Source organism: Pezoporus wallicus, unplaced genomic scaffold, assembly GCF_028554395.1.
Source record: "Pezoporus wallicus isolate ANWC-B61680 ecotype Strahan unplaced genomic scaffold, APGP_CSIRO_Pwel_v1 contig_3486, whole genome shotgun sequence".
Taxonomy (NCBI): domain Eukaryota; kingdom Metazoa; phylum Chordata; class Aves; order Psittaciformes; family Psittacidae; genus Pezoporus; species Pezoporus wallicus.
Genome location: NW_026642292.1, coordinates 2,793,443 through 2,818,468, shown reverse-complemented (window position 1 = coordinate 2,818,468; position 25,026 = coordinate 2,793,443). Strand labels below are relative to the sequence as shown.

At 40.1% G+C, this 25,026-nt stretch overlaps 1 protein-coding gene across 25 annotated transcripts in view; it reads left to right on the top strand.

Moving 5' to 3' along the window:
* NRXN3 (neurexin 3) overlaps positions 1–25,026 on the top strand; it is a 1,038,145-nt gene that overhangs the window by 88,581 nt on the left and 924,538 nt on the right. For 20 of the 25 annotated variants that reach the window (XR_008974789.1, XR_008974788.1, XM_057428516.1 and 17 more), the window contains exon 4: positions 6,066–6,095. The exons of 4 other annotated variants lie outside the window; for them this stretch is intronic. Coding sequence is in view for 18 of the 21 variants with exons in the window: in XM_057428516.1 (XP_057284499.1) it covers positions 6,066–6,095 (30 nt within the window). In the remaining 3 variants the exon portion in view is untranslated. Of the gene's footprint in view, positions 1–6,065; positions 6,096–8,474; positions 8,483–25,026 lie in introns of those variants that run through there. One more of the 25 variants, XM_057428525.1, reaches the window with a different exon arrangement.

The following is a 25,026-nucleotide window of genomic DNA, read 5'->3' as shown; positions in this document are numbered from 1 at the left end:
CAAATGTGGAATGTGCTTTTCACTTATTTTTTTACACCTGTTACTTGAGAATTTCATTTAGTGACTCTTTTTCCTTGCGTTCTGACAAATAGGGGAAAAATATTCCCTGTTCACATGGTTTGCATTATTTGGGATTTTACCTCTATCATATATGTTCTCAGAGATGTCCTTTCCAAGCTGAAGAATTCTATTCCATGCCTAACAGTTCTTCTTTTCCCAACTTGTGCACCCACTTGATCAGGTGCTTTGATTTGCAGTGGTACACATCATCTTATGCATCAGCAATAAAATACATTCACCCTCAGGTCTTGCTACCTGCACACATTCTTTTCTGCGTGTGGCCGTCATTGTGAATACTCTCATGTTTATTTTGATGCTTTCAAACACCACTATGTTGGAAAGCACAGAATAGCTTTCCTACAAGTATTTTGACATTGCAGCTGTCCCTATGTGAATACTTACCGGAACATGCCATATGCAGTGTCAGAATACTGTTTCTGCTATGGGGGAAAGGAGTTAGGATGGTTTGATCGCTATTTCTGCCCAGACATGTTGGAGTAATTGACTTCCTATTTGGCCTCTACCTCGTGCTTTCATTGCTTTGATTACTCAGAGTAGGTGCCACTCACCCTGACTCACTGCCCCTGATAACAGCAAAACCTATCCTGGAACTACATAGCCGAGGAAGCAAAGGAGATGGAAAAGAGGAGCTAGCACAGCTGTTGTGTGTAATTGCATTGGAAGTGGGCCTCCGGCTACAATAACAAAACTGCACTCCTGGCTGGCCTCACTGCTGGGGCCTGTGAGGAGCCCCTTGGCTGTTGTGCATATCATAGTTGAATCAGACAAAAATGACTGCTCCCCAGTTTGTGCTGCAGCTTTGCCCAGTTAGAAAAAACAGGCACCATGTATGCCAGCAGTCAAGGAATGAGGTCAGTCCTCTTGCCAAAGCTGACCTGTCTATCGGGCAGGAGATTCCATTAGAATGATTTTTTTCTCTTCTGTTATTCACACTCTCAAGACAAGGGTTTTGCTTCTTCCTGAGAGTCCCATCCTGTGGCCGTGCTGGAATGTCCTATTTTTGGTACATGGGGACCCTTAGGGAGTCTTCCTTGGTCTTTGGGTTTAAGAAAAACTCAAGATGCCTTCTTTAAGAAGGACCACATAGAAGATGAGAGACTTGTCAGTTCTCCTGCTAACTAAAAAAGAGAACTGCTGATGGAACTTCCTATCTGAGCCTCAGTTAAGAGGCTCACATAGAAAAAAAAAGCCTGTTTCTTAAGGAATTACTGGTTTCAGGAAATTAGGAAAGGTGGTGTAAACAACAGACTCCATTACTCATCAGAGTGCTCTTCTCCATAGATGTCATTTTATTTTTGCAAGAATCCCTGGTTTACATGTTTTCTTCCTTTACATGATTTCTCTTCTGTAAAGGATTTGAGGCATGATGCCCTGCCTCAGACATACGTTAGTCCTAGCCCTGTTATTGTTTGAATGGGTCATGGAGCCTGGTACCCGGGAAAGGATCCTCTGTCCTTGGGGAGAGCTGGGCTGCTGCTGCTGCCTGGCAGTCTCTCTTCCCATTCATTAAGAGCTTTTGGGCTTATAATCTGGCAGCATCATTAAAAGGTAAATGCTGAGGCTGCCCATTTTAACAGAGCAATTCAGCAATGCACACACACCCAGGCACATGAGCACACCCCCAGAGCATGGGCCCAGTAACACAGGACAACCTATCATTAACTAGATGAAGGAGTCCATCTTCCATTGTTGTTGCAATCAGTTATCACTCTCACTGTTCTGTGTTCTCCCCACCTTCTTGGGTTTTGTGCCAAGTATCTAAATGTGGTACTGGGAGCCACAGTGGGGGCGAGGTTCAAACTGCCTCTAAGGTTTCCTTCATTTTCTTTTCCACTCTGAAAATTGCCCCTGGTAAATCCTTAAGAACAAAGGCTGCTGTTTGTCCACATTGCATTTTCATATCACTGTATTCTGAAGCTAGTTTTAGAAATGTCCTTTTGGCTTCGTAAGAATCCAGTGTTGGCCCTTGATACTTTGTACAATTAGAGCCACTTCATTTTACTATTTCAATATAGATGGTTCACAGTTGTGTTTTTTTTAATGTAGTTCTTTGAAGTCCTACTTTGAGATTAAGGATGGTTATATTAACCTTTAAGAAAATAATATTGGTAGTAGGTTAAAGAAATATCAAAAAACCTCCCAGACCTAAATAGGAAGAGGCAGTTGTGGCAGGCATAAATCATGGCCAGAGAGCGGAGTTTATACGTGTGTCTGCCCTTGGCAATGGATGTATTATTTTAATAACAAGCCAACATTCTGAAGAAGCAGGCTACTTTCTCTTCACATTACTGCTGAAGGTCTGCAGGAGCTGGGGCTCCAGAGGCTGAGCACAAGCAGATGCTTATCGTTATCTAAGAGACTTGTTGAGACACTTTTTCTGAAGCCATGCACTTGTCCTTATTATCGCTGACATTTGAAGCAAGTCACCAGACTCCTGACATTGACAAAAAATTCTTTGTGGGCAGGTAAGCTATTTATTTTGAGGCTTTCCTAAACCTTTTCTGGAGTACTTGCTACCCAACATTTTTGTTGGCAGCAGTTATGCCCAGCCAGTAGATTATTATAATAATGATTGGTTTAGAAAAATTGGTTTAGAAAAAGCACACAACTCCTTGACCATTGTGGCTCATGCAGGTTTGTGTCCAGCTTTTCCCACTTCTACACTGGCTGTAGCCAGAAAGGCTTTAATCAGGGTTTCTTGTTGAACACATCTAAGATTAAAATGTAATAATGTTTTACCTGGATTTAGGTGGACACTGAGATTTTCTTACAGGATTCCCCTGGAATGGGGTGGCTATTGGCACAGACAGTGGTTGTATATGTGAATAACATGCCCTTCATTAAGCATCCTGACCTTGCTAAAAGAGCTTTCCTAGCTTTTATGGTTGATGCCCCAGTATCATGGTGGTACGTGTCCCCCAGATCTGGCAAAATCTGGTGTAGTTTGCAGGTCTGAACAATTCTCACGCCTCGTGCCCTGTTTTGTTGGATGCCCTGTTGTTTTACTGTAGTCCTATAGCAAGTCCTGCTCTGTGCCACCTTGAGATGACTTTGACTTTTATGATTTGAAAACGCTTTTAGTATCTTGGCATATCTTGAAACTGATGTAAACGTGAGACAATGATGTCAGTTCATATTTCCTATGTTGATTTTACGTGACTAATTTAGGGCCTTTGTTAACATGCTGCAAATGTCACAGATTTAACTTCTCAATAGTTGAAGGTTTGGGTTTTTAATGACATTTTGTTGGAGATAAATACACTCATTTTCACTCCTACTTTAAATTACAAGTAAGAAAATTTTCAGATGAGCAAAGCTGATATTATTTATATTATTATTCAAGCCAATAACGAATCTGGAATTTTGTTGGTGTAAAAATAAGGACCTGTGTCAGTGGACAACTTAAGACATAATATTTATTTTTTTTTCTGTATCTCCAAGCGTACCCTCCTTTTTCTTCCTATTTTAAAAAGGAAAAAATAACACTGGGGTAGGAGGGACATTCTTCTTCATTAATCTCCCTACTTCCATTGCTCAGTTGGGACTGAAGAATCAAAGTGTACATACCATACCACTGCTCCTGTTACATTTCAAATTTGCCAAGAAGCAGAAAGAGTCAGAATATTTCTTAGGGAGACTTCCTTCTGCAGGCATTTGAACCGAGGCCAACCCGTGTGCCAGAATGGTGGGTACATCTGGGGGGTACTCCCAGTCCTGGTCTGCAGGTGAAGGGCTCTAGGCTTCACCTCGCTGATGTGCCCGACAGATAGGACACACAGCATTTGCCCTCTGATAAGGACAAAATGGATGTAGACATTCCTTACATTATGAGATTTTTGTAGCTCCTCTCAGGCCGGTGGATTCAGAGGACTCAGTGAAGGGGTCTTGCAGTATGATTTAGGATTTTTAATGCAGGCTCTTGCTTTGAACCCTCTCTGGAGGTTTCTCTTTGTCAGTGTCCCATCTCCTGTCATTGTGACTCCCCATCAGTGTGCCATCCCCAGCAGCTGCACCTTTCGATGCTGTGCCCCTTAGCCATGGCTTTCCTTCCCCACGGTGTACGAGGGCTCAGGCCTTGGGAAACTCTACCTGTGCTCAGGATCTGATGTCCCCCTTGCTGTTCAGCCAGCTTCAGCTGCATGTCATACTGACACCTTCTTGTCTTTTCTCCTTTTTCACCATTGGAACAAGGTCTCTGTGCTTTGTGGGTCCTAACAGTTATACTTTTGTCATCTTGGTTTTTGCAGTGTTTTTTACAGTGACTTTCAAGTACCCATTTGGTCAGACCTAGGATTTTCCTACCAAGAATGATGGAGTCAGTGGTCATAAGTAGAGACAAATTCAACCCACTCTACTAGCAGAGCAAAATGAGTCAGTGAAATTATATCATGTAATTTAGACCAGAAATATGCCTACAGTATCAAATCTGCTATGTTTATTTATAGCTAAAAAAAAAATAATCTAAACCTATGTTGTGTTTCTGATTATTTTTTTAAATCCACATTAATCTTTAAGAACATTAAGATATTTGCATTCCTTAGACTGTACAATTATTAATCCCCTTATCTGGCTTGGAGTTCTCTGTGGGTGAATGTATTCTTGAGATGATCTGGATGTTAGATTTCTCCAGCAGGCGCAAAAAGAAAATACAAAAGAGAGAGAGGAATAAACAAATTCAAACTCAGCATGCTGCTTGTTGAAAATTCTCATTCTAATAAGTTCATTTGACCTCTCAGTCTCCGTGAAATTAAAAAAGTCACAGCCCTGTTTGATTAATAAACTGACTTAAGATGGAGGGGGTGTGTGTGAGTGCATGTGTGCGAATCAAAATCCCTGGCATATTAAGTGCTGTGAGAGGTAGATATGGAGAAGGAATCAAGCTAAGGGAAGAAGATCAGGGGATCAAGTCCGAAAGGGGTCCCTCAGAGCTTGAGTGGGTAGGACATGATTTTTGTTGTCTTAGTTCTGTGATGTCATGTGTCATAAGATTAACTAATGGATCAGTTGAGACTTAATGGATTGGGCATGAATATATATAAAATAGTATCGAAACAATATTTTTATGAATTCAGTTGTATTCAAATTCTAACATAGTAGTAGTTTAGATTCTAGCCTATTTGAAAATTTAGGCTAGAAATGAATTTGAATTGAAACAAACAAGGTTTATGCCAGAGAGGGTTATCAGGCAGAGACTGGAGCAGCCCAAGTGACCACAGCTTCATCTACAGAGTGGCTGTCACTGCTGAGGAGAGCTATGCTGCTTTCTGAAACTGAAAAGTAGCTTTAGCTATAAAGCCACAAAGGAACATGCTGCTCTTGGAAGCTGAATATCTAGTTCTCCCCAGAAAGAAAATGGAGTAGCATTAAAAATAGGTTACACATAATTTTTTTACTCCTTGGCAGGTCTGGTATACTGGTGCCTTATTGATAAATGCAAGCAGTGTTGATTCACTCTAAAAATACATGCTGAAGCCATCACATTCAAGAAGGAGGATAGCTTTGTGTGTGTGTATGTGTTTAGCCCACATGTTTTGTCTGAAGCAGATGTGGTGGGATCATGGCCTCCCTTTCACTGACCACTGCAGCCTTGAATTTTAAATCTGTAGCTGAGAAGTATTTTTATAGCTCTCCAGCAGAGTGAATGCTCCCTGCAGAGCTCCAATGCTTTCCTAGCCCATTTGGCTGTACTGGTGTGCAGTGCCTCTGGAGTTGCTCCCCAAGGGATATGGTGAAAGTCAAATGCACTTCTGCAGCTAACAGTTTTTTTCTACCTAAGACAGGTGCTTTCCTGCTCAGTGTGGAAAGCAGTACCTGCATATGTTTGTGTCCTGCATGCTACATCCATACTTGGTCTCGCTCAAGTATGTGAGCTCCAATCCTGAGAAGTATTGGATTGCAAGACCAGTGTGCATGGATATTGCTGCTTTTTTTCTGGTTTGTTCTTTTTTTCTTACTTCCTATCTCTCTTTCTCTCTCTTTCAAAGGCCTCTCACACCTGATGATGAGTGAACAAGGTAAGTCCTTTGATTTTCTCTTTGTTTCAGTCACTGATAATGAAAGAGCTTTGTCCCTGCTCTTTTTCTGGACTTTGCATGACAAAAGCAACTAAGCCTAGTGGGTGCCAGTCAAGCCATTTTCATTTTTTCCTGTGTCCCATGAGCTATGGCTACTTGTCAGCCTGGGACTCAAGTGCCCAGGAGGGAGCATGAAATAATTTCATGGACAGTAAAAAGAGGTGTGCATCCCCCTTTCATACAGTTCACCAACTATTTTATTTTGCCATTTCTTTCTTGTTTTGCCAGCTGTAATGATTCCCACTTCTGAAGGGTAAATACAGACCTCAATGTGGGTCTTTTTCAGAGTGCAATTAAAAAAAAAAAAAGTAAATAGCCCTCATGGTGTGATTCTAATTCATTATGAATCCTGAGGAAAACTGCATTTAATGGCCTGTAAGTCCTGTCTCTGCAATTTAAAATATTCAGATATGCATAGATCAGGATGGTTTAGAAAAAGAACAGGGCTCCCCCCACTTTAGGCTACAAATGAGATCTAGGCGTATATCAGAATTCGCATTTTAGTACCTCAGCTGGGACTGTGTTACAGATCTACTGGCTGTGACACGATGGGATCATTAGTCCCGTTTTGTATTATGGGCATATTTTGGCGAGCAAAAGCTGGTGAGGAGAGGTGAGGTGAGGAGAGGGGTGATTCTGTTTCTCTCTGACAGTGTGAGTATCTTGCCAACATGATGGGGGAGAAGTTAGGGAGCACTGGTGACAGAGTTAGATCTGGTGATGCATTCTAGTCTTGCAAATGCAGGAGTAAAATGGTTGAAGTTATAATGTGAGGTGTGTGCACATGGTGCACTTGAAAGACCAGACCAGATGTCTGCCTGTGGGGAGAAAATGTGAATTTTGACTCTAAATCCTGCTGAGGCTTTCCTAAGCTAGATGTACGCAGTAGTGCTTTTACCATTAAGCGGACACGTTTCTGAGGTTAGACAGTCCAAAGAGTTAGTAAGATGCAATGTAGTGCCTCTGAAGACTCAAGAGTAATTAGGTGTTGAATCAAAGAGATATAGTTTCTACATATCTCAGTGGAATGTAGAAAAGCTTAGGATATAATCAGTTTTTATTCTGTAGTTCAAGACAGCTTTCACCTCTGAGGTCATGAAAGCTTAGGAAACAATCAGAAGGGAAGTTGGGGCTCACTCATCACTTTCTGTACTGCTTAGCATCCCTATTTGGGGAAAGATAGGTAAAGAGGGCTCTTTCTGAGTGCATGTCAAGACCATGGTATTTGGCATGTGGAGCATCTAGCTAAGCTCTGGGCAACGTCGAATTCCTTCTCTATCCCTACGTACTGCTCAATTTGACTCATGGCTCTCTAGTCATACTTGTTGAAGGAGCATCCAGCAGATATGTCTCTTTGGCATGTCCTAGTTCCTCAGGATACAGCTAAGTATGGCAAGCCGTTGACAAAGAAAGGATAATGGCATGTTGGGAGGGATCAGTACAGCTAACTTACATGGCCACTTTTATTCTCAGTAACACTGAACATATCTTTGTAGCAGTCTGTGGTTTAGCACTGGATTATATAAAACAGATGCACTTGGCCATTTAAATTACAGGTAGCAACCCAGCTTGCTCATGAAGACTTGCATGACCTCTTCAGGCCTGTATGACTGTCATCAGCCCTTCTATACTCCCTTGCCTGGCAAAAAAATGTGAAAACTATCAGCTTCTGGCAACTGCAGCCACCCATATTTATCCATGAGGCATCAGGGAACAGTGGCTTCTCTTTTTTTTTGCCAACCAGCTCACAGATATTCCCTTTTGATAAATATTTACCCTCTATAAAGATATAATGGATATAAACTTTGTAAATGTATATGTGTGAGTAAATATGCAATGTCAACATTATATGCAAATACATTAGCTCTGGTAGGTGAAATATGTTTAGCAAATATATTACCATGAGATTTATTTTTTATTTTCTGTCCTACTATGTTGTTTTCCATGCTATTTTGGTTTTGACGTGGAATGAGGCATATCACTGTAGTGCTATTGCATGAGGGGTTTGCATTTCTCAGGAGAAAATCAAATTAAAGCCAAAGGGCTTAACAAGGCAGTTGCTGGTTGTACTGTCAGTTGTTTAAGCCTTGCTTTGTGCTTCAGTTGTGGTGTGTCTCCTGGTTTTCCCTTGAAATTATGCTTTGTTGGATTTGTTTGCTACATGAATATGCTTATTTCCTTGTATTTGCAAGTATGGCCAGTGACATAATTTTCTGTTTTTTTGTGCTTCCTCCTTTTCTTCTCTTTTGCTTCCTCCATGATGGACACCCCCCTTGTTACTCTTCTTAACTGGACACACACCCTCCTGTCTGTAGGTAGAAGTAAAGGTAGAGATTGCATTCTTTCTAACATTTCATTGCTTATAAAATGTTTGCCAATGGACAAATTGTATTTTTATGAATGTGATTCATGTTGGAATTTAATGCCTTTACTTTTAAAAGTCTCTTAATCTTTTGTGTTGAATTATGGAAGAAATATTTATTAAGATGAATCCTTTGAGGCCTTCTTAACAGATGTTATTTTCTCCCCGTTCACACCAAGTATGGGCTGTGTAGTGTCAGACTGTCTGTAACTGGTGATGCTGGGGTGCAAAGGGACCGCCAGTTCAGTCAAAGACATAGGCAGAGACCAGTGAGCTGGTAGAGCTGTCTCTCTTGCACTGGAGTGATGACACTGCTGTGAAGTGGGACTTGGGCTTGTCCAGTACCCTTCAACAATGGAGGTCTTTGAGCTATCATTTCTCCTCCCAGCTCTGCTTCCCAACCTCTCTGTTAGTTTTTCAAAGAGAAATTGAGTTGCAATAAGCTGCAGAGGAAACAGAAATGATCAGCACTGCTAAACAGAGGGGTCCATTTCCTTTGCAGCTCAGTACAGCACAGGGCATGTAAGGCTGCTCTGGGGCTCCAGATTACTCTTCAGCAATTCACACCTGTCTTAAGCATGGAGAGGGCAGTCATCCATCCCTAATCAAAACTGTCAAAAAGGCAAAACGCTGCAAACTTGCTGTGGGTCTCCTAGACTGGAGGGAAGGGTGAAGATTAATTGATAAATAGAAGCACAGCTCAAGGAAAATCCATTTCTTTGCCCTCTTTTCCAATGAGATAGATGAAAAGGTTGTTTTATGCTGAAGCTTACTCCTTTTCAACAAAGACACTGCTGAAGAATCCGATCTATTGATCATCATAAATTGAACACGTTGGAGGGTGTTGGGTGTGCCCATGCCAATAAGACACTGGGGGATGAAATGACTAATTGTGCTACTATGAATTTGGGAGGATATGAGAACTCACAGGATTTGTTCATAATAACCTTCCTTTGAGGCACAAACAGCCTATGCTCAGTGTTCACTCCTGTAACGCCTGAATTCTTTGGAGGACAATGGCATATTAAATACTTTCTCTCCATGTAATTCCTCTTTCAGGTGCCCTGCTTTCTTGTAACAAGTTTATATTGTTGAATTCTCTGTGATGGAGTGCATCATGTAAGCAGTATTATTTGTTCTTTGAGGTTGAAAAAATATTCAAGTAATTAGTTTTATAGCTTTTCTATCCAAAGTTGGGTGGTGGAGGATAATACATAAACTGTACTCAGAGCTATCTTCTTGTGTCTTGTGAACGTCATAACATAATAATCACATATATACACTGTAGAAAATGTGAGAACCTAAAGCTCTAAGCACACCATACAAAATGTTACTGTGCCTCAGCACAGCTGGCAATAATTGAGTTAGCTGATGTATGGATTAGTGTGATTTAAGAGTTGATGCAGATCAGTGTGAGACTTGGGTGGTGTGATATTGGCTCATATTGCTCATTTCTTTTCTTGGGTGGCATTTGTGCTACAGGCCAGTCTGTGCAGGACTAAACTGTAAGTCTTTTCTGAAGCAAAGCTCCCAGTTGAGCCTGTAGGAATGAGTATTATAATATATAGTCCACAATTCATTTGTATGCACTGAAACTTAATTTATTGTGTCATTGAGTGAAAATGTTGTTTCACTTCCCAGCTACTTGTAGTTTTTAGCTCTACTTACAGCAAGTGACTTAATCAGATAGCCATCACTCTGTATGAAAATTGGCATATATTCAAAGGGCTCATGTGGTGTAATTTTGACCCCACACATGGCTTTCAGCTCACAGAGAAGGTGGTACTGGATGCCTTAGTGATTGTACCTGGAAAGTTCATCTTTTTTGGCATTCTTGTAGTTTTCAGTAAAAACTGGCAGCCATACTGTCTCATGCCACATAGCCAAAGGATATGATGTATTTGATTTCATAAAAGCTCTTCACAACGTATGGCAGTAATATAATATATATTATTTGTTCTCATGGACAGCCTTTGTTAAGGAAATGATAATTTGCCTTTTTGCTACCTTTCACCATTCTCTCATATATGTAGTGGGTTTTGTTTTACCGTAACTCTTGGTTTGGATCTGGCTTCCATTGATGTTCATGCCCCCTGAGGAAATTGGCTGTATTCCTGGTGGGACTCTGCTATTTTTGGTGAATGAAGTCCTGTATCTTAGCATTCACGTTGACTTTAGTGGGCCAAGATTCCCACAAGTAACTGAGGAGCCCCAATTGTCCTCTCTAACACAAAGGATGCCAGTGAGGTGTGGATGGTTTCTTGCTGTCCACAGTACACCTGTATGCAGTCTGCTGATACCTGCTTCTCCATTATGGCAGTGGCCTCCTTCCCTTCAATGGTAACTGCTAGGGATGAAAAACTGCACAGCTGCACACTCATTTTCAACATGTAGCAGGTTTTTTCTCAGGGAGAAAAGAGAGAGTACTCACATATTTCATGGATGGAACACTTTCTAATGCATGTTGTGTAGACCAAAGGCTACTGGCAAATTCCACGTGTGGTTCTCAGCATTGCAAAATCAGATTATCTCTCTTGGCCTTAACTGCTCTTAACCCAAGTAGGTCTTTTAAGTCTTGTAATGTTCAACATTGCTCTTAGTGAACAGCGTGAAGTTGTTATTTCTTTGAATTGTTCAATAATATTGATCAAGAGATAATGGCACAGAAAAAATGAAATAGCATTTGCAGGCTCAGATAGAAAGAAATGAGTGGACCTTACTGATCTAGAAAATAATTTGGAAGAGTTCTTCACCAGTAATACCATTAGGATTTGTATTGGCTTGTATCAGAAATAGTGTGGCCAGCAGGACTAAGGAAGTGATTGTCCCCCTGTACTCAGGACTAGTGAGGTCACACCTCAAAATACTCTTCAATTCTGGGCCCTTCATTACAAGAGAGAGAGTGATTTGTTGGAGTGGGTTCAGAGAAAGGCAATGAAACTGGTGAAGGGCAAGGAGCACAAGTCTTACGAGGCTGAGGGAACTGGGATTGTTTAGTCTGGAGAAAAGAAGGCTCAGTGGAGACATTAATGTTCTCTACAACTACCTGAAAGGAGGCTTGAGCAAGTGGGGTGTCAGTCTCTTCTTCCAAGTGACAAGCAATAGGACAAAAGGAAATGGCCCCAGGTTGTGCCAGGGGAGGTTTACATTGGGTGGTAGAAGGAATTTCTTCCCCAGAAGGGTTGTCAAGGATTGGAATAGGCTGCCCAGGGAAGTGGTTGAGTCCCTATCCCTGGAAGTATTTAAAAGACATATAGATGTGATGCTTAGTGACATGGTTTAGTGGTGGACTTGGCAGTGCTAGGTTAATGGTTGGACTCAACGATTTTAAAGGTCTTTTCCAACTTAATGATTCTGTGTTTTCAAAGTGATGTGAATAAGTCCATCTGAGTGGCCAAGAGTTTATGCAAATGTTAAAGTGAAACATCAATAACAGATCATTTGTGCTCTGTACATATCTAATTACACAAGCAGAAGAAACAACACTACACTAATCTTGCCAGCCTTGGCAGTGCTTTTTAAGTTTGGCTTTGTCCTATAAAATATCTTAATATTTGGGTTTTAAATGTGACTATTGTATGGTTTTGGTCTCTGCAATTATAGTCCTTTTGTTAATACTTTTAAAATATTGGTATTGGGTTTGTTTTCATTTTGGTGGGAAGAAAATCCTATATTATTAGAAGGACGGTGATTCTCAGTTTCAACTTTCCTCATAATGACTGTTTAAAAAATAAATAATTTCATGTTATGGTTAGCAAATACCCAATTTGTAAAACCTCTTTAATAGAATCAGTGCCCCTTGAATGTAGATGTCCTTCTCCTGGAATAAGTTTTTGTAAGCCAATTTTTGTTGCTGGTTTTATATTTTATTTAGGGAAGAAACAAATACTTCAATGTAATTCTCATAAGCCTAATTAGAGATGATTGCTAGTTGATGAATTTCAAATGTAAGATACTGGGACATTTCTGCAAGGCATTCATCCTATTTCTTTATACTCCAGAGGTGATGACATTTTCTGAAATTTGGTGAATGGAGCCTCTTAAATGTTGAATATCAGCTACCGCAAAGGAATAGATATCTTGGAAACATTTTTTCTTTTTACGCCTCTTCGTAATATATTTATGAGGATAGACAAATGAGAAAATAAACAGGACGTTTCTGTACATTATTTATTGCTTGTGCATATGAGCATGTGTGTTTACAAATAATGTGTTTAAATAAAATATTTCATAACGTGTTAAGTATTTTGTATTTCATAAGCAATTTATTTTTTTTTTCTCATACACTTTCTTTCTGCTTTATTTTAAAGCAGTTTCTCTCTAATGTCTGAATAAACAGCTTCATTGGCTTTCATTTTTATTAAGAAGGATGATTCCTGTGAGAGTTAAAGGCATTGTGGTCATGCTGTGTGCAAACAGGAGCTAAAATATTGTCCTTTTATGCTGTATTGTAGTCTTCTGGTATTGATGAGGCTCAGGTTTCACTCTGCCCAGAGAGAGTGTTTAATTGATATCATTAAAAGGCTTTCTTTTCTTCCACTGTTTTCTTCATTTGAGACATTCAGTGATGTGTAGAGATGCAGAGGTAGCAAAACAGTCCATATGCTTTGTAAAAGGCAGACTAATAGCACTTTTGATGGACATCTGATTTTTAAAGTGCTGTATCTTTCATTAAAATTTACATGGAAAGTAAGGACAAGCACAGTGACATGAAAGCTAATGCAAGTTGCACATCTTGACATAATAACAATCACAAGAAACTGGAGATCCCAGATGGCAGCTTGGCCTTTGCCATCCTTTTAATAAGCTACTAACTGCTAATTATTGCACTCTTATGGGCAAGTTAATTTACTGTTGACTCTTAAAGAGACATTGTGCCTTTTCTTGGCATTTAGGTTTTTCGGTTTAGATTTGAGGGTGTTTTTTCCCTGCAGATTGGAGTCCTTCCAACGGACAGTAACAAAGAGGCAAAGAAGCAAAGAAGGAAATGGAACATGATAAGCAATGTTTTCTTTGATAATAGCAGAATATAGGTTGTGGGTTTTTCTAGGGCATGGATTTAGAGCTGAAAGGACACCAGCATGTATATTAGATCCAGGATTTAGGTTTTGTATTTAAAAGAAAGCCCTTCCTGCAGAGTTAGTATTATTAAAAATAAACAGACATCTTTCCCCTAAATAGTTGAAGCTTCAGATTCTGAAAATGAGATAATCTAGAAATACAAAATCGAAGTTAGAGGTTTATTTCTGTTGCCAGAGATGATTTGGAAGTAAATTCTCAGCTCACAGTTCTAAAAGCTAAAACATCTACTGCTTTTTTGGAAAAAAAAAGGAATTTTAATATTACTTACCTGGTTGTCATAATACAGGGAAGGAGTGGTATCTGTAAACAATACAATTTTTTAAAGTGGTCTTTTTCTTCTTCCAGTTGAAAGGGACATTTGGTAATAAGGTTGGTCAGGGAGAAGTTTTGGTCTAAGAAACTATTTAGGAAAGAAGGAACAGCTGCAGTTTAAATGGACTCTAATTCTCACAGTTAATGCTGTTTTGTGAATGCATGATTCTCTGTGATAACATTTGGAGGAGTGATGGTGGGTAATAGCTTCTTTCCTGGGCTTTATGGTAATGCAGCAAAGTGGTGATAATGCCATCAGGAACTGAAATAGACCCTTGTCACACACATCAGACAGCCCTGCAAAAAAATAAAACCCAGTGGAAGAGGGGGGTTTCCTCTTTTAAGGCTCATTGTGGCCTTCTGTGGACAACAGTGATAACATTATGGTATTAACACTTCAGAAAGTGTGTGCTGTATAAGCTGGATCTTATGCATTAAGAGTAAGCACTTAGAAGCAGCACCCTTATTTGCAGTGTTTTACCACACAGTAAATATTTTGACTAGAGATTACTGGATAACATGCCATACAAATGGTTGTAAAACTATTACTGTGAAGAAGGTCATGCTTTCTCAAGTCATCTGATATAACTCACCCAGTATCATCTCTGTCTGTTATTAAGTCATATCTAATGGTGTGTGATTTTCCCCGCATCAGTATTCCAATCTTTGATTCTGTTTTTGGCAATGCACCATTGCTACTCACTCATCTTCCTGTGATACCCACCACCTTTCATTTATTTGGTCTTACCTCTTCCATGGATCTAGAGCTCCTTCTCATGCTGGCCTTCATTTCCACATTTGTTTCAAGAGCCTTGATAGTTCAGAGTGCACATATCCAAATAGAAATCAGTACTGATAGTCTGTGATATAAGGGAAGAAAATAGAAAACATCACTACAGATAGCAAGGAATCAGGTGTGAATCCAGCACTTACAGGTTGTAATGTATTCAATTGGTTTTGTAGCTTTTTTGTTTTGAAATTTATGTTACAGATGACTTATCCTGCAAGTTGCTGTGTTGAAGGTACTGTGCTCCCTAAACAGCTGGCAAAGCCCATAGAAATGAAAGGATTTTTTGCAGCTGGTAATGTATTGTGTACCTACAGGGATTAAGACCCCAAATTCTGTTTTAGCAGGATTTTTTTGTGAGATGTTGCTCTCATAGTAGGTATGCTTCATATACCAAGATGCTTGATGTAATGGTATTCTTCACTGTACTGCAAGGATTTTATTGTGGTATAACTGATATTGAAGCAGAGGAGATGCACTGATGTAAAAGAAATAGTGCAGGGAAGAATGTGGCTCTGAGACTGTTCCAACACTGAGGGATTCTGTATCATTCTTGCTAAATGATGGCCTTGATGCTCCTCTTGCTAAAGTAAAAGACTGCAAAGCATTTAATAGAAATGGTCCTTTACCAGCACTACTTTGTGGGGAAAGGCTTTAAACAGAACTGGTACTTTGAGAATTTGTGTACACAGTTGTCACCATTAAAAAAAGTCAGTAGCATTTGCCAAGCAGTACCACACTGTGGTGCCTGAGATAGTGCTTTTTCTCCTACAGTAGAGAGAGCAAGAAGAATGTAGTATATGTAGGTAAGTGTTTACGATTTGATTCTGTCAATTGCATGCATGTTAATTGAGCTTTTCTCTCAAATCACGGGTTGATTGGGGAACTGCTTGTGGGTCAGATTATTTCTAAAGCAAAACACGATTTCTTTTTTTGACCAAATTCTTTGCACTGAAGACTCAAAAAAAGCCCCATTTCAGTATTTGTTTTAAAATCATATGGCTCTGTGATTGTTAGTTGTTAGTAGTGGTAAGAAAAATGTGTAATTTGAATGTTAAAATAATTGTGTTTCAAAAGGAGCTGTGGTCTTGTTAGGTATGGTGGAATTGTATTAAGCCAGCGTTATAAAGCACACACCTTTATTCCCTCTAATTACTGGTATATTAATAATGACCAGGTTGATGATGAATGTGCTGATCACCAGCTGGGATCAGACAATCACATTTGATTATGTAAAGAGTTAGTTCCTATAAGCCTTGAAATATTAAAACTTGGCTAGAATAAATATCACTGAAGAACCTTTGTCTTTTACATGTGTATTCAGCTGCCAGTTTTCTGAGCAATTCTTGGTTCATTCGGTAATGTTGGGAATCAAACTGTGAACAGTTATTTTCCAGCCCTGTGAATGTTGATAAAAGGATCTTGCATAGCTGTTGGCTTGTCCTGTGAGGAGAGAGCACACTGCTGCATCGCAGCACAGGGATTACAGACTCTCACTTAGTTCTGCATTAAAGATGCTGCAAGCTTTCATAAAAGCCAGGGCAGCACCTAGCATCGCTGTGCATTTGCATTTCATGGCTCTGACAAAGGGCACACGTGTTTCAGGCACCAGTGCCTTGCAGGACTGACCAACTCCATCATCCAAAGAATATATTTATCTGGCCATTTTCAACTACACATATTTAATTTGGATAGTCTTACTCCACAGACAGTCTCAGTGAAGTCTGCAGGCATGTAGGGCAAGCTGCTTTCTACATCTGTTTTTATCTTTCATTTTACCAAATTATTTTTTTTTTCCTCCGGAACTTGTTCAGTTCCTTAATATCCATTGATTTATCTCTCCTCTATTGCTAAATTGCTGAAAAGATACATAACTTTTGTTCTTTGTCTCCTGGAATGCTGTCATAAAGAATACTTTCTGGTATTGATCATCTGCAGTTTGAAAAGAATATAATTTTTGCCACAATGTGACAGACCATTTATGCCAGACTGTGGAAAAATTCTTTTCCTAAAGTTGGAAATATCAGAGTGTACAGACTGTGAGGCTCTCTTTAAAAATGACTTGCTTTACTTAAGGTATTCAACTCCTGGCTTAGAGTTTCAATTTCTCAGACAATTTTTGTATTACTAGATATGATACAAGAGGCATCATTAGCAATATTTCTTTGCTACATTCTTGTACTTTATTTATTCTATCTGTTGACTCCATCTTTAAAATAGATGTGTTTTAAGAGAAATCTGTGGATGCTTCATTTCCTGCCGTGGTCCACTGTATGTCCATATTGGAATGAATGTATTATGTGGTGGATGTGGTTATTATATCGTCAACCAAAAATGCAGCTTTTTTCTGTTAGTGCCAGTTCCCTTTGACTTTCGAAATACTGGGCTTTTATGTCTTCTTCTTGGGTGGGAGGAAGAGAAGAGTGGGGAGATAATGTCTGATTTTCTTTTTTTTTTGTCTCCTAACGTACTTCTATTTAAGCCAGTATATTTTCTTACTAATTTTCTCCTTCAGGTGTTTGCTATCAATCTGCTGAGTTAAACTTTGTGCTATTCCATCAGGCAAGTTTGGTAGATGTTGATCAGTGCATGAAATCAGTTCTTAAATGGTTGCAAAATTGCCTTCCTTCAGACTGTTTTGATCACAAGGGCTTTCAAGTGTCAAAGTCATTTGGAGAACTAGATAGATAAAATGCATGAGCACTAAGCTTTTTCCAGGATAGAATAAATAAATGTGTTTTCTACTGTGTGCTCTGCCTTTGATAGTGATTTGTTAAAAGGGAAAAAAAGAAAGGCAATGATATTAAATATTTACAAGAGTGATTTAGTTGTGTAATCTTGTGCTATGCATCCCTGTTTAATAGTGAAATCAGCTACTGCTGAAGTAAATGCCATTAAACTGGTAGTGCTGTGAAGGTCACTGCCTATACAATGTCAAAGCAATTTATAGAGAATAATGATTTTTGTCAGCTTTCCAGTGTACCAACCTCCCTCCTTTTTGTCTTCTTTTTCAAAAATAACTGAGAAGAAATTTATTCAGGAGTCACTTTCTCTCTGACTCTTCTCCTGTCTGACTGATTCGGGAGCTTGAAACCTCTCTACAAGTTTCCCTATTGGTGTCCTCAGCGGATAGACACTTATTCCTTCTTTCTGGCCTTGAGTGCGTTACAGCTCTGTTTGCTGGGATTTCCAGTTGGCCGTTTCTCAGCAGTTCATTTTAAGAGATGCTGAATTATGACCTCCACTCGTATGAGTGGTTGCTTTTCTCCCTGTGCTGTTTCCAGCCCTGTCTGTGACTCTCCTGAAAAATACCTTTTTGTGTGCTGATTGTTTGTCATCGGTAGTGTGCATGTAGCGTGTTGATATCCCACCAACCTCCTGTCCTAATAAGTGTCTTATAAATGCTTGGGATGCATTCCTAAATAGCGTCATGCTTAATGGAGAGGCCTCACAAATGGAAGGTGTGTTCTTCACTCTGCAGCTTGCCTTCCCTGTGAATTGTCAGGGCTTTTGTGCCTCTGCAACAGTGGAGTGGGGACAAAAGCCCTTCGCCACTGCACACGGAGGCTGCTGCATTGAGGCTTACAGAGTGTCCTGAAAACAATACACAATGAGTACAAAACATTGTCATTCAGCTTTACATCCATCCAGTGAGAAGGTTAATTATTTGTTTTCCTTGTTTTACAGTTGAATAAGCAGAAGCACAGAGAGATGGAGAGAGCTGGAGGAGAACAGGCAATAAATGTCAGAGTTCTCTTATCCATTCCTGTTTCTGTAAGCACCAGTGCAATCTATCTTATAAACCACCAAATAACTTGCTTGTTCTACCAAGGACTCTCCCAATTAGATTCTACTTGCTAAAGCAATTCTCTAAGAAGATTAAAACTGTATTTATCTATTGATAAACAAGTACATGACCGTAGAAATTGCAATCATATTTTGCAAAGGGAGCAACACATATTCTGTGTGACAAAAATCTACGGAATGAAAAAAAAACCATAATGCAGAGGTGCCCTAAGTATACTGTGTAAGGAGTTTGCTGGGAGATTACATCTGAGCACATGGATGTGGGTTTCTCCTTTGAAAGCATGAGTTTTATGGGCAAGTGGAAAAGAAAAAAGGTACTTAAATAGTCAAGGAATGGAAATGTTTTTTTCCGTTATGATGAAGAAGGATGGATGTAGAGCATCAGTAGTGGAAAGAGTGGGCAAATGGGATGAATGAGAAGGGAAGCAGAGGGTGGGGCAGCAGAAGGTACTGTTGCTTGAGAGGAGTGTCCCAGATAAGTTGGTGGGAGAGGAGTCTGCCATGAACATTGGTCTTCTGAACAGAATAAGGTGGAAAGATTACACATTATTTTTTTGCTGACTGTGAGGCAGCTAGGTATTACTATTGGTAACTTATGTTGGTTCTTTGAGTTTTTTGTCATCTCATTCCCCAGTGCACACAGGAGGAGACTGAAGCCTTCATTTACTGACATGGCTTTTCATGGTCTTCTTCAGGCCCATTAGGGGACCTTTTATCTGTTGTGAAAGAGGCTAGTTCAGCAGGGCGTCTGGAATGGATGTGCATGTGCATGGTTAATTCAGGTCTTGTGATTTCCTTTAGTCTGTTTTGTCTGGTTCTTTGTCTCTTTTTATGCCAGTCTATGATTAGTATTGAGTTCTTCCCAGAATGCTGTCAATTATCTCACAGGTGAAAGGATTAAGAAAGAGCAGTGAGAATTACACTGGGATTAAATAACACTGCCTTTGGAGGGTATCTGTGGATGTGGGTTTTGTGTTGTTTTTTTTTTCTTTCTAAGTGAAGAGAAAGAAGAGAGAAGCCAGCTCAGCCTTCAGGTCTCTCTGGGGAGGAAAGTAATACCCTTGAATATGGAAATGTAGCATCTCAGCTTGGGAGGAGGGCATGCTGAGAAAGGAAAGGTAATGTTAAGGAACAAGATTTAGAGTCCTCAGTTCAGTTCTTGGTTGCTCTGATTTTCCTTCAGGCTGTTCTGGTTGCCTACAGTGAACCTCAGCTTGTCCATGTGTGAAATGAAAGCAGTGATAACTTTCCTATCTTATGTTACATGAAACTAAATTAATTACTTTGGTTTTGGGTAGTAAATACAAAAGGATATTCTTCTCATGCCTGTGCTGTGGTCACACATCCACCTGCATGATGTCAGATGTGGTTAGGTTAGTGGTGGGATATTTCCGTCCCTCCATTATCTTTTTGTAATGAGGAGGGCAGACACTATGCTGACAGAAACAGGGGGCCTAGCCCCCTGTTGAGATGAGAAAAGGAACTGCCCCATGGGACTGGCAGACTATGTATCCCAGACTCTGGAGGGGTAACAGCTTGCAGGCTGGGCCATGCCGCGCTTCATCTACAAACTCACCTGAAGACTGGCTTGTGCTTATACAGGGCCTGGCAGATGTCACTGCTGGTGGCAGCCTTGACTTTGGGTTGCAGTCCTGGGCAGAGAGCCCTCTTCATCACCTCTCCTGATTCTGGCACCATTAGGGTGCAGTGCAGCACTTCCTGAGGACCCTGAGTGAAGTTATGCTTTGGTGTTGAGAATGCAACTAATGCTGGGAAACAGGAGAGGAGTGATGGGAATGGGTCAATAGCTCCATCAGGTGCCCAGCTGAGTCTGTGTGTGATGGGAATAGCAGCACACAAGGGTCCATGCTAACCTCAGTATTTCTGGAGGGGCTTGGGTGTTTCTCAGGAAGATATAGCAGCCCCACTTTCAAATGAAGTTGAGCTTGAGGGCAGTTTTTTATCATAAACTGCCTGAGGAAAGTTTGGTTTTCATAGACTTGTAGAATAGTCTGGGTTGGAAAGGACCTTTAAAGGTCATCTAGTCCAATCCCCTTGCAATAGGCAGGGACTAGATCAGGTTGCTCAGACACCCGTCCAACCTGGCCTTGAATGTTTCCAGGGAGGGGGCATCTACCGGCTTTCTGGGCAGTCCAGTGATCCACTACCCTCATTGTAAGAAAATCTCTTCCTTATATTTAATCTTATATCTAAAACCATTACCCCGTGTCCTGCCACTACAGGCCCTACCAAAATTTCTGTCCCCAAGACTAATTAGTTGCAGCTCCTACTGGTCAAAGGAACAGACTGGAAGGATGTTCTCTATTTCTACTCAGGTTAGCTGAAGCAGAGACAGGCAAATTACCTTTTAGGTGCTGGCTTCCCACCTTGGGGCTGTGTCTTGCCTCTGGACCTGCTGCCTTCTCTCCATTGCACAGCATCCAGCTTCTGGGAGTCACTGCTGGCTGCAGTGACTGACACCCCTAACATATTTTGCCCTGGTGTGACATCCATCTCAGAGAAGTGACCAGGGCAGAAACTTTTCTTGCCCTGCCCTTGCTACTGTTCATACTTTGTGTTTTCCAGCTGTATGTGCTGTCCCCATTCACTCAAGCCTTTCAGCTCTGTCCTAAAGGAATAGGAACACAACAGTGACTATGGCTGTATCATCATTACCCTCTATGTTGCAGGAACCAAGAAAGGGCCAGTTAATGTTTATTGTCATTGCTTTTGTGATAAGTATCAGGCAAATCCTGACTTTACTCATGCTCAGTTGGTGTCAGTTAAGAGTCAGGTGTCAGTAAAATGAGGTGTAAGTGGAAATAGGGAGATTGTTCCCTGTTGAGTCCACACAAAGAATTTGGATGGAGTTACCGCATGCACATTCCTGCATGCTTTTTTAGGCTCCCTGATACTTGTTCCTTACCCCTTCCCATAATCTAATTAACACTAATCTTTTATAATGCAGATTTGTTGGCTTTGATTGGAGTGTGTTTGGCTGATGAGGCACCTTGGGGACAGGAGCAGAAAGTTCCCAGAGCTTTGGCTATGTAGAATATGATCTGGCAGAAGTTAGAAATAACACTTTCCATGAGAATACCAATATCCCGATAGTACTATGCCATAATAAGTGCCCAAGCCTCTGTTCTCTTTCAATCTGGTGATCAATATTTCTGTTGTCTTTTTTATTCTGATTTTAATCTTAATATGTCAGTTTGTTTTACCTTGTTTGTCTTGATGGATAGCTGTGACTCACAATTCTATTTTGTTCCAAGTGTATTTTTATCAGAATAACCCTCAGTGTCTTTTGATCTCAAATACCTATGCCAAACACATTTTTATGTGTCTTTTTATGTTATCCTTCCTGAGTGACTAGATTTGGAGCTGTAGTACAGCTGTTTAGTCTTGCCCCACAGGTCAACCACACAAACCTTGATTTTGACTTGCTTTGACTTGTCATGCCTGATAATACAGCACTGCAGCCCTCTGGCAGCCTGATCTAGGGCACTGATGCCACCCCACTGCAGGGACTCAGAGTTAGTGCTCATCAGTCTGGACCTTCAGCAAGTAGAGGTTTGTGGCACAGTAGAGCTAGAAACAAGACACACTGGTAGAGCTGTGAACAAGAGGTACTGTGTAGTCACAGAGTGCTAAGTATTTCCCACCTAACAGATGAAGGACAGAGATTATCTGATTTTCTACAGAGAAGGGGTGAACTACTAGTGCCAGGAACAGAGCCCAGGAGCTCATATTCCAGTTGACACAGAGCTTCTGAGCTGAGTGCGCTTTCAGTTGAACACACTAGGTACAGCAAGTCACATCAAAGCCATACTTAGATGTGGGCCTAAGCAATGATATTATTCTTAGACAATCTAAAATTTGCTTCTGTTGCATTTTTTTAGTTTTTCACAGGTGAGTAATATTAATTAAAAAGTCTGCATTTGAGACTCTGGCTTGCCAAGAAATGGGAAAATTAACTTTCATTGTACATGGAGATTTCACTTTGTTAATGGTGTGCTTTAGAGAAATGGGGAACACTGGAAGAACAAGACTGATTCAGGAGTCTCTTATTACAAGATTACCTGCCTTTTACTGAGCTGTGTATTTATTACATGGCAAGGCTCTAGTTACAGGCCACTGATTGCCTAGGTTCAGGTGTTCACCTGCCAGCTTCTGGATGCCTCATAAACAGCTGTAAATAGAACTGGTTATTCAATCCACTCATAAAGAGGTTTGATTGTAGGTCTCTAGTCTTCCCAGGGTACAGTGTCTGACCCAAAGCAGGCAGCAAGCTGTCCTGCCAACCCACAGAGCTCTTTGCTGGTATTATTACTGCTGCTACCGCTGGAAATGTTTAGAAATGTTCATATACATTTTCAAAAGGGTCTGGAGCAGTTGACACAGGGGCAACAGGTCAGGGACAGTCAGAGTCTCCTTTTTTATCCATTTGTAATACACCTTGCTGTCAAGTGTTGGCATGGTGGGCTGCTCAGGGAAGGAAAGAGCCAGTTCCTCTCGCTCTGTCACAAGGGTTTGGGGGTTCATATTCCACCCTTTCTAACTCTTTTCCCCCACCTTGATGTCATTACTTCAAAGAAAAAGTTTTAAGTACACCTTTCCTATTATAATTTCTAGTGTGTGAGACCCTGAAGTCTACAAGATGTCTTTGTGCTGTATAGGATGATAATGATTTATGTAAAAATTAGCCAAACCCACAGACAGTAGGATCATCAGGCTTTTGTTGTGTGAGGCTGTCAAACCTGTCTATATTTTTCTAATAGTTGTGGTGGATTTTGTGTATGTATGTCTTGACTATATTATCAATAATATAACCATCATTACATAACCCCTAGTCCTTGTCTGCTTTTGTATCTCCTGTTCTTGTATATTATCCTTAGGAGAATAAAAAGCTATGGCAGCTTTTCAACAGTTAGATTCTGCATAAAGCTGAATTTTAGTCCTTAAACACTTTCATGAATTAACTTTCAAACTGTTTCTTAAAAGCCTTATCAGCCTCTAATAAAATAATGGAAGCAGTATTAAGAATAATGAATCTGTAACTATACAGAGTAACAGAACCATGAGCAATCATCAGTGGCATTTAATAAACAAAACTCATAGAATACATTTGATTACTTTTGGACTGAGCTACAAAATTAATGGATGAAAGGAAAACAATGGTTGAGATATATCTAGACTTCAATGTATTTGACAAAAGACCCTATATAATCTTACTTGAAGAAAACAATTAAAATTTGGCTTTAACATGAAGAGTTTTCTAAAATAAATTAGCAATACAAAATATAACAGCATTTTCATGAACTGGGAAGGCTAGACAAATTGGAAGTTACTGTTATTTCTGTCTAGTGCTTTTCCCAGTGATCACAAAGAGGGGAAGAAATGACACATTAATGAAATGTGTAGATTTGACTAAAATGGGATGAATTGCAATCATCAGTGTGGATAGAAAACAGCATTAATGTTGCGTGAGTACCATGACATCCTTCATAAAGCAGTAGGTGGATAATTCATCTGTAGAGATCTGATAAGCTTTACCTAGACTAAACTGTTACAGGCCTTAAATATGTCAAACAGTTTGTAAGAATTTTGAAAGGGCTTGATGATTAAGATCATGCATGGCTTGATTATGAAGGAACAGCGAAAGACCTAGTGTGTATAGCTAAACTTCATGCTGAGGAAGTGTCAAGATATGAAATGAACGCCATCTCCAAGCACATATGGAGTATAAATGCACAGAAGAAATTATCCTGCTGTTGTCTCAGAGGAATTACCTGGGAGAGGTGCCACTCAGTCATTGAAAGTTGTTTTAAGTCCAGTATCGAGAGGGAACATCTTAACAATGAGAACTATAACATTAGCTTATAGAGTACTTTACTAAGTGAAAAGATGGGAGCCTCTGAGTTTTGACAATTGTATTGAAAATAAACCAAATGAAGTTCCTGTTCTTGGGAGTCAGTCTCTCTCCCCCACCTAGTAGATATGAGATGATGACTTAGAGGAGGATAACTGCTTTCCTTTCTTGAAAGCTCAAATGTACCATGATATATAGCTATCTGTCATTTTCCAGAGGATCTTTATCTGCTCCACACTGAAATCCTCTGTGTGTTGCTGTAGTTGATGTCTGTATATCTGAGGGAGCAATAATCTGTTGTTGTATCAGCTAGCAATATAAAAATAGTCTACCAAATACAAACAAAATGTTTCCATAAAGGCAACTGGATGGTTTGCCATAACTACATTAGTGCTAATGCACTACCAGGTCTCTTTTTTCTTTATCCATGTGTTAATTTTGTTCTTCAGTCTCCCCATCTCTTCTAGCTTAATTACCCTCTGCAGACTAGAGGCTGCTGCTGCCTTTTGGCTTCATTACTGGCTTTCATTTTCATTAAGAACCTTGTACTAATGGGCTGTTATAAAACACAGTCATCACTGGCAGGTGTTGCCAAACGACTCTCAGCATGATGGTATTTCTGTGCAATGGAGCAAACAGTCTGGACATT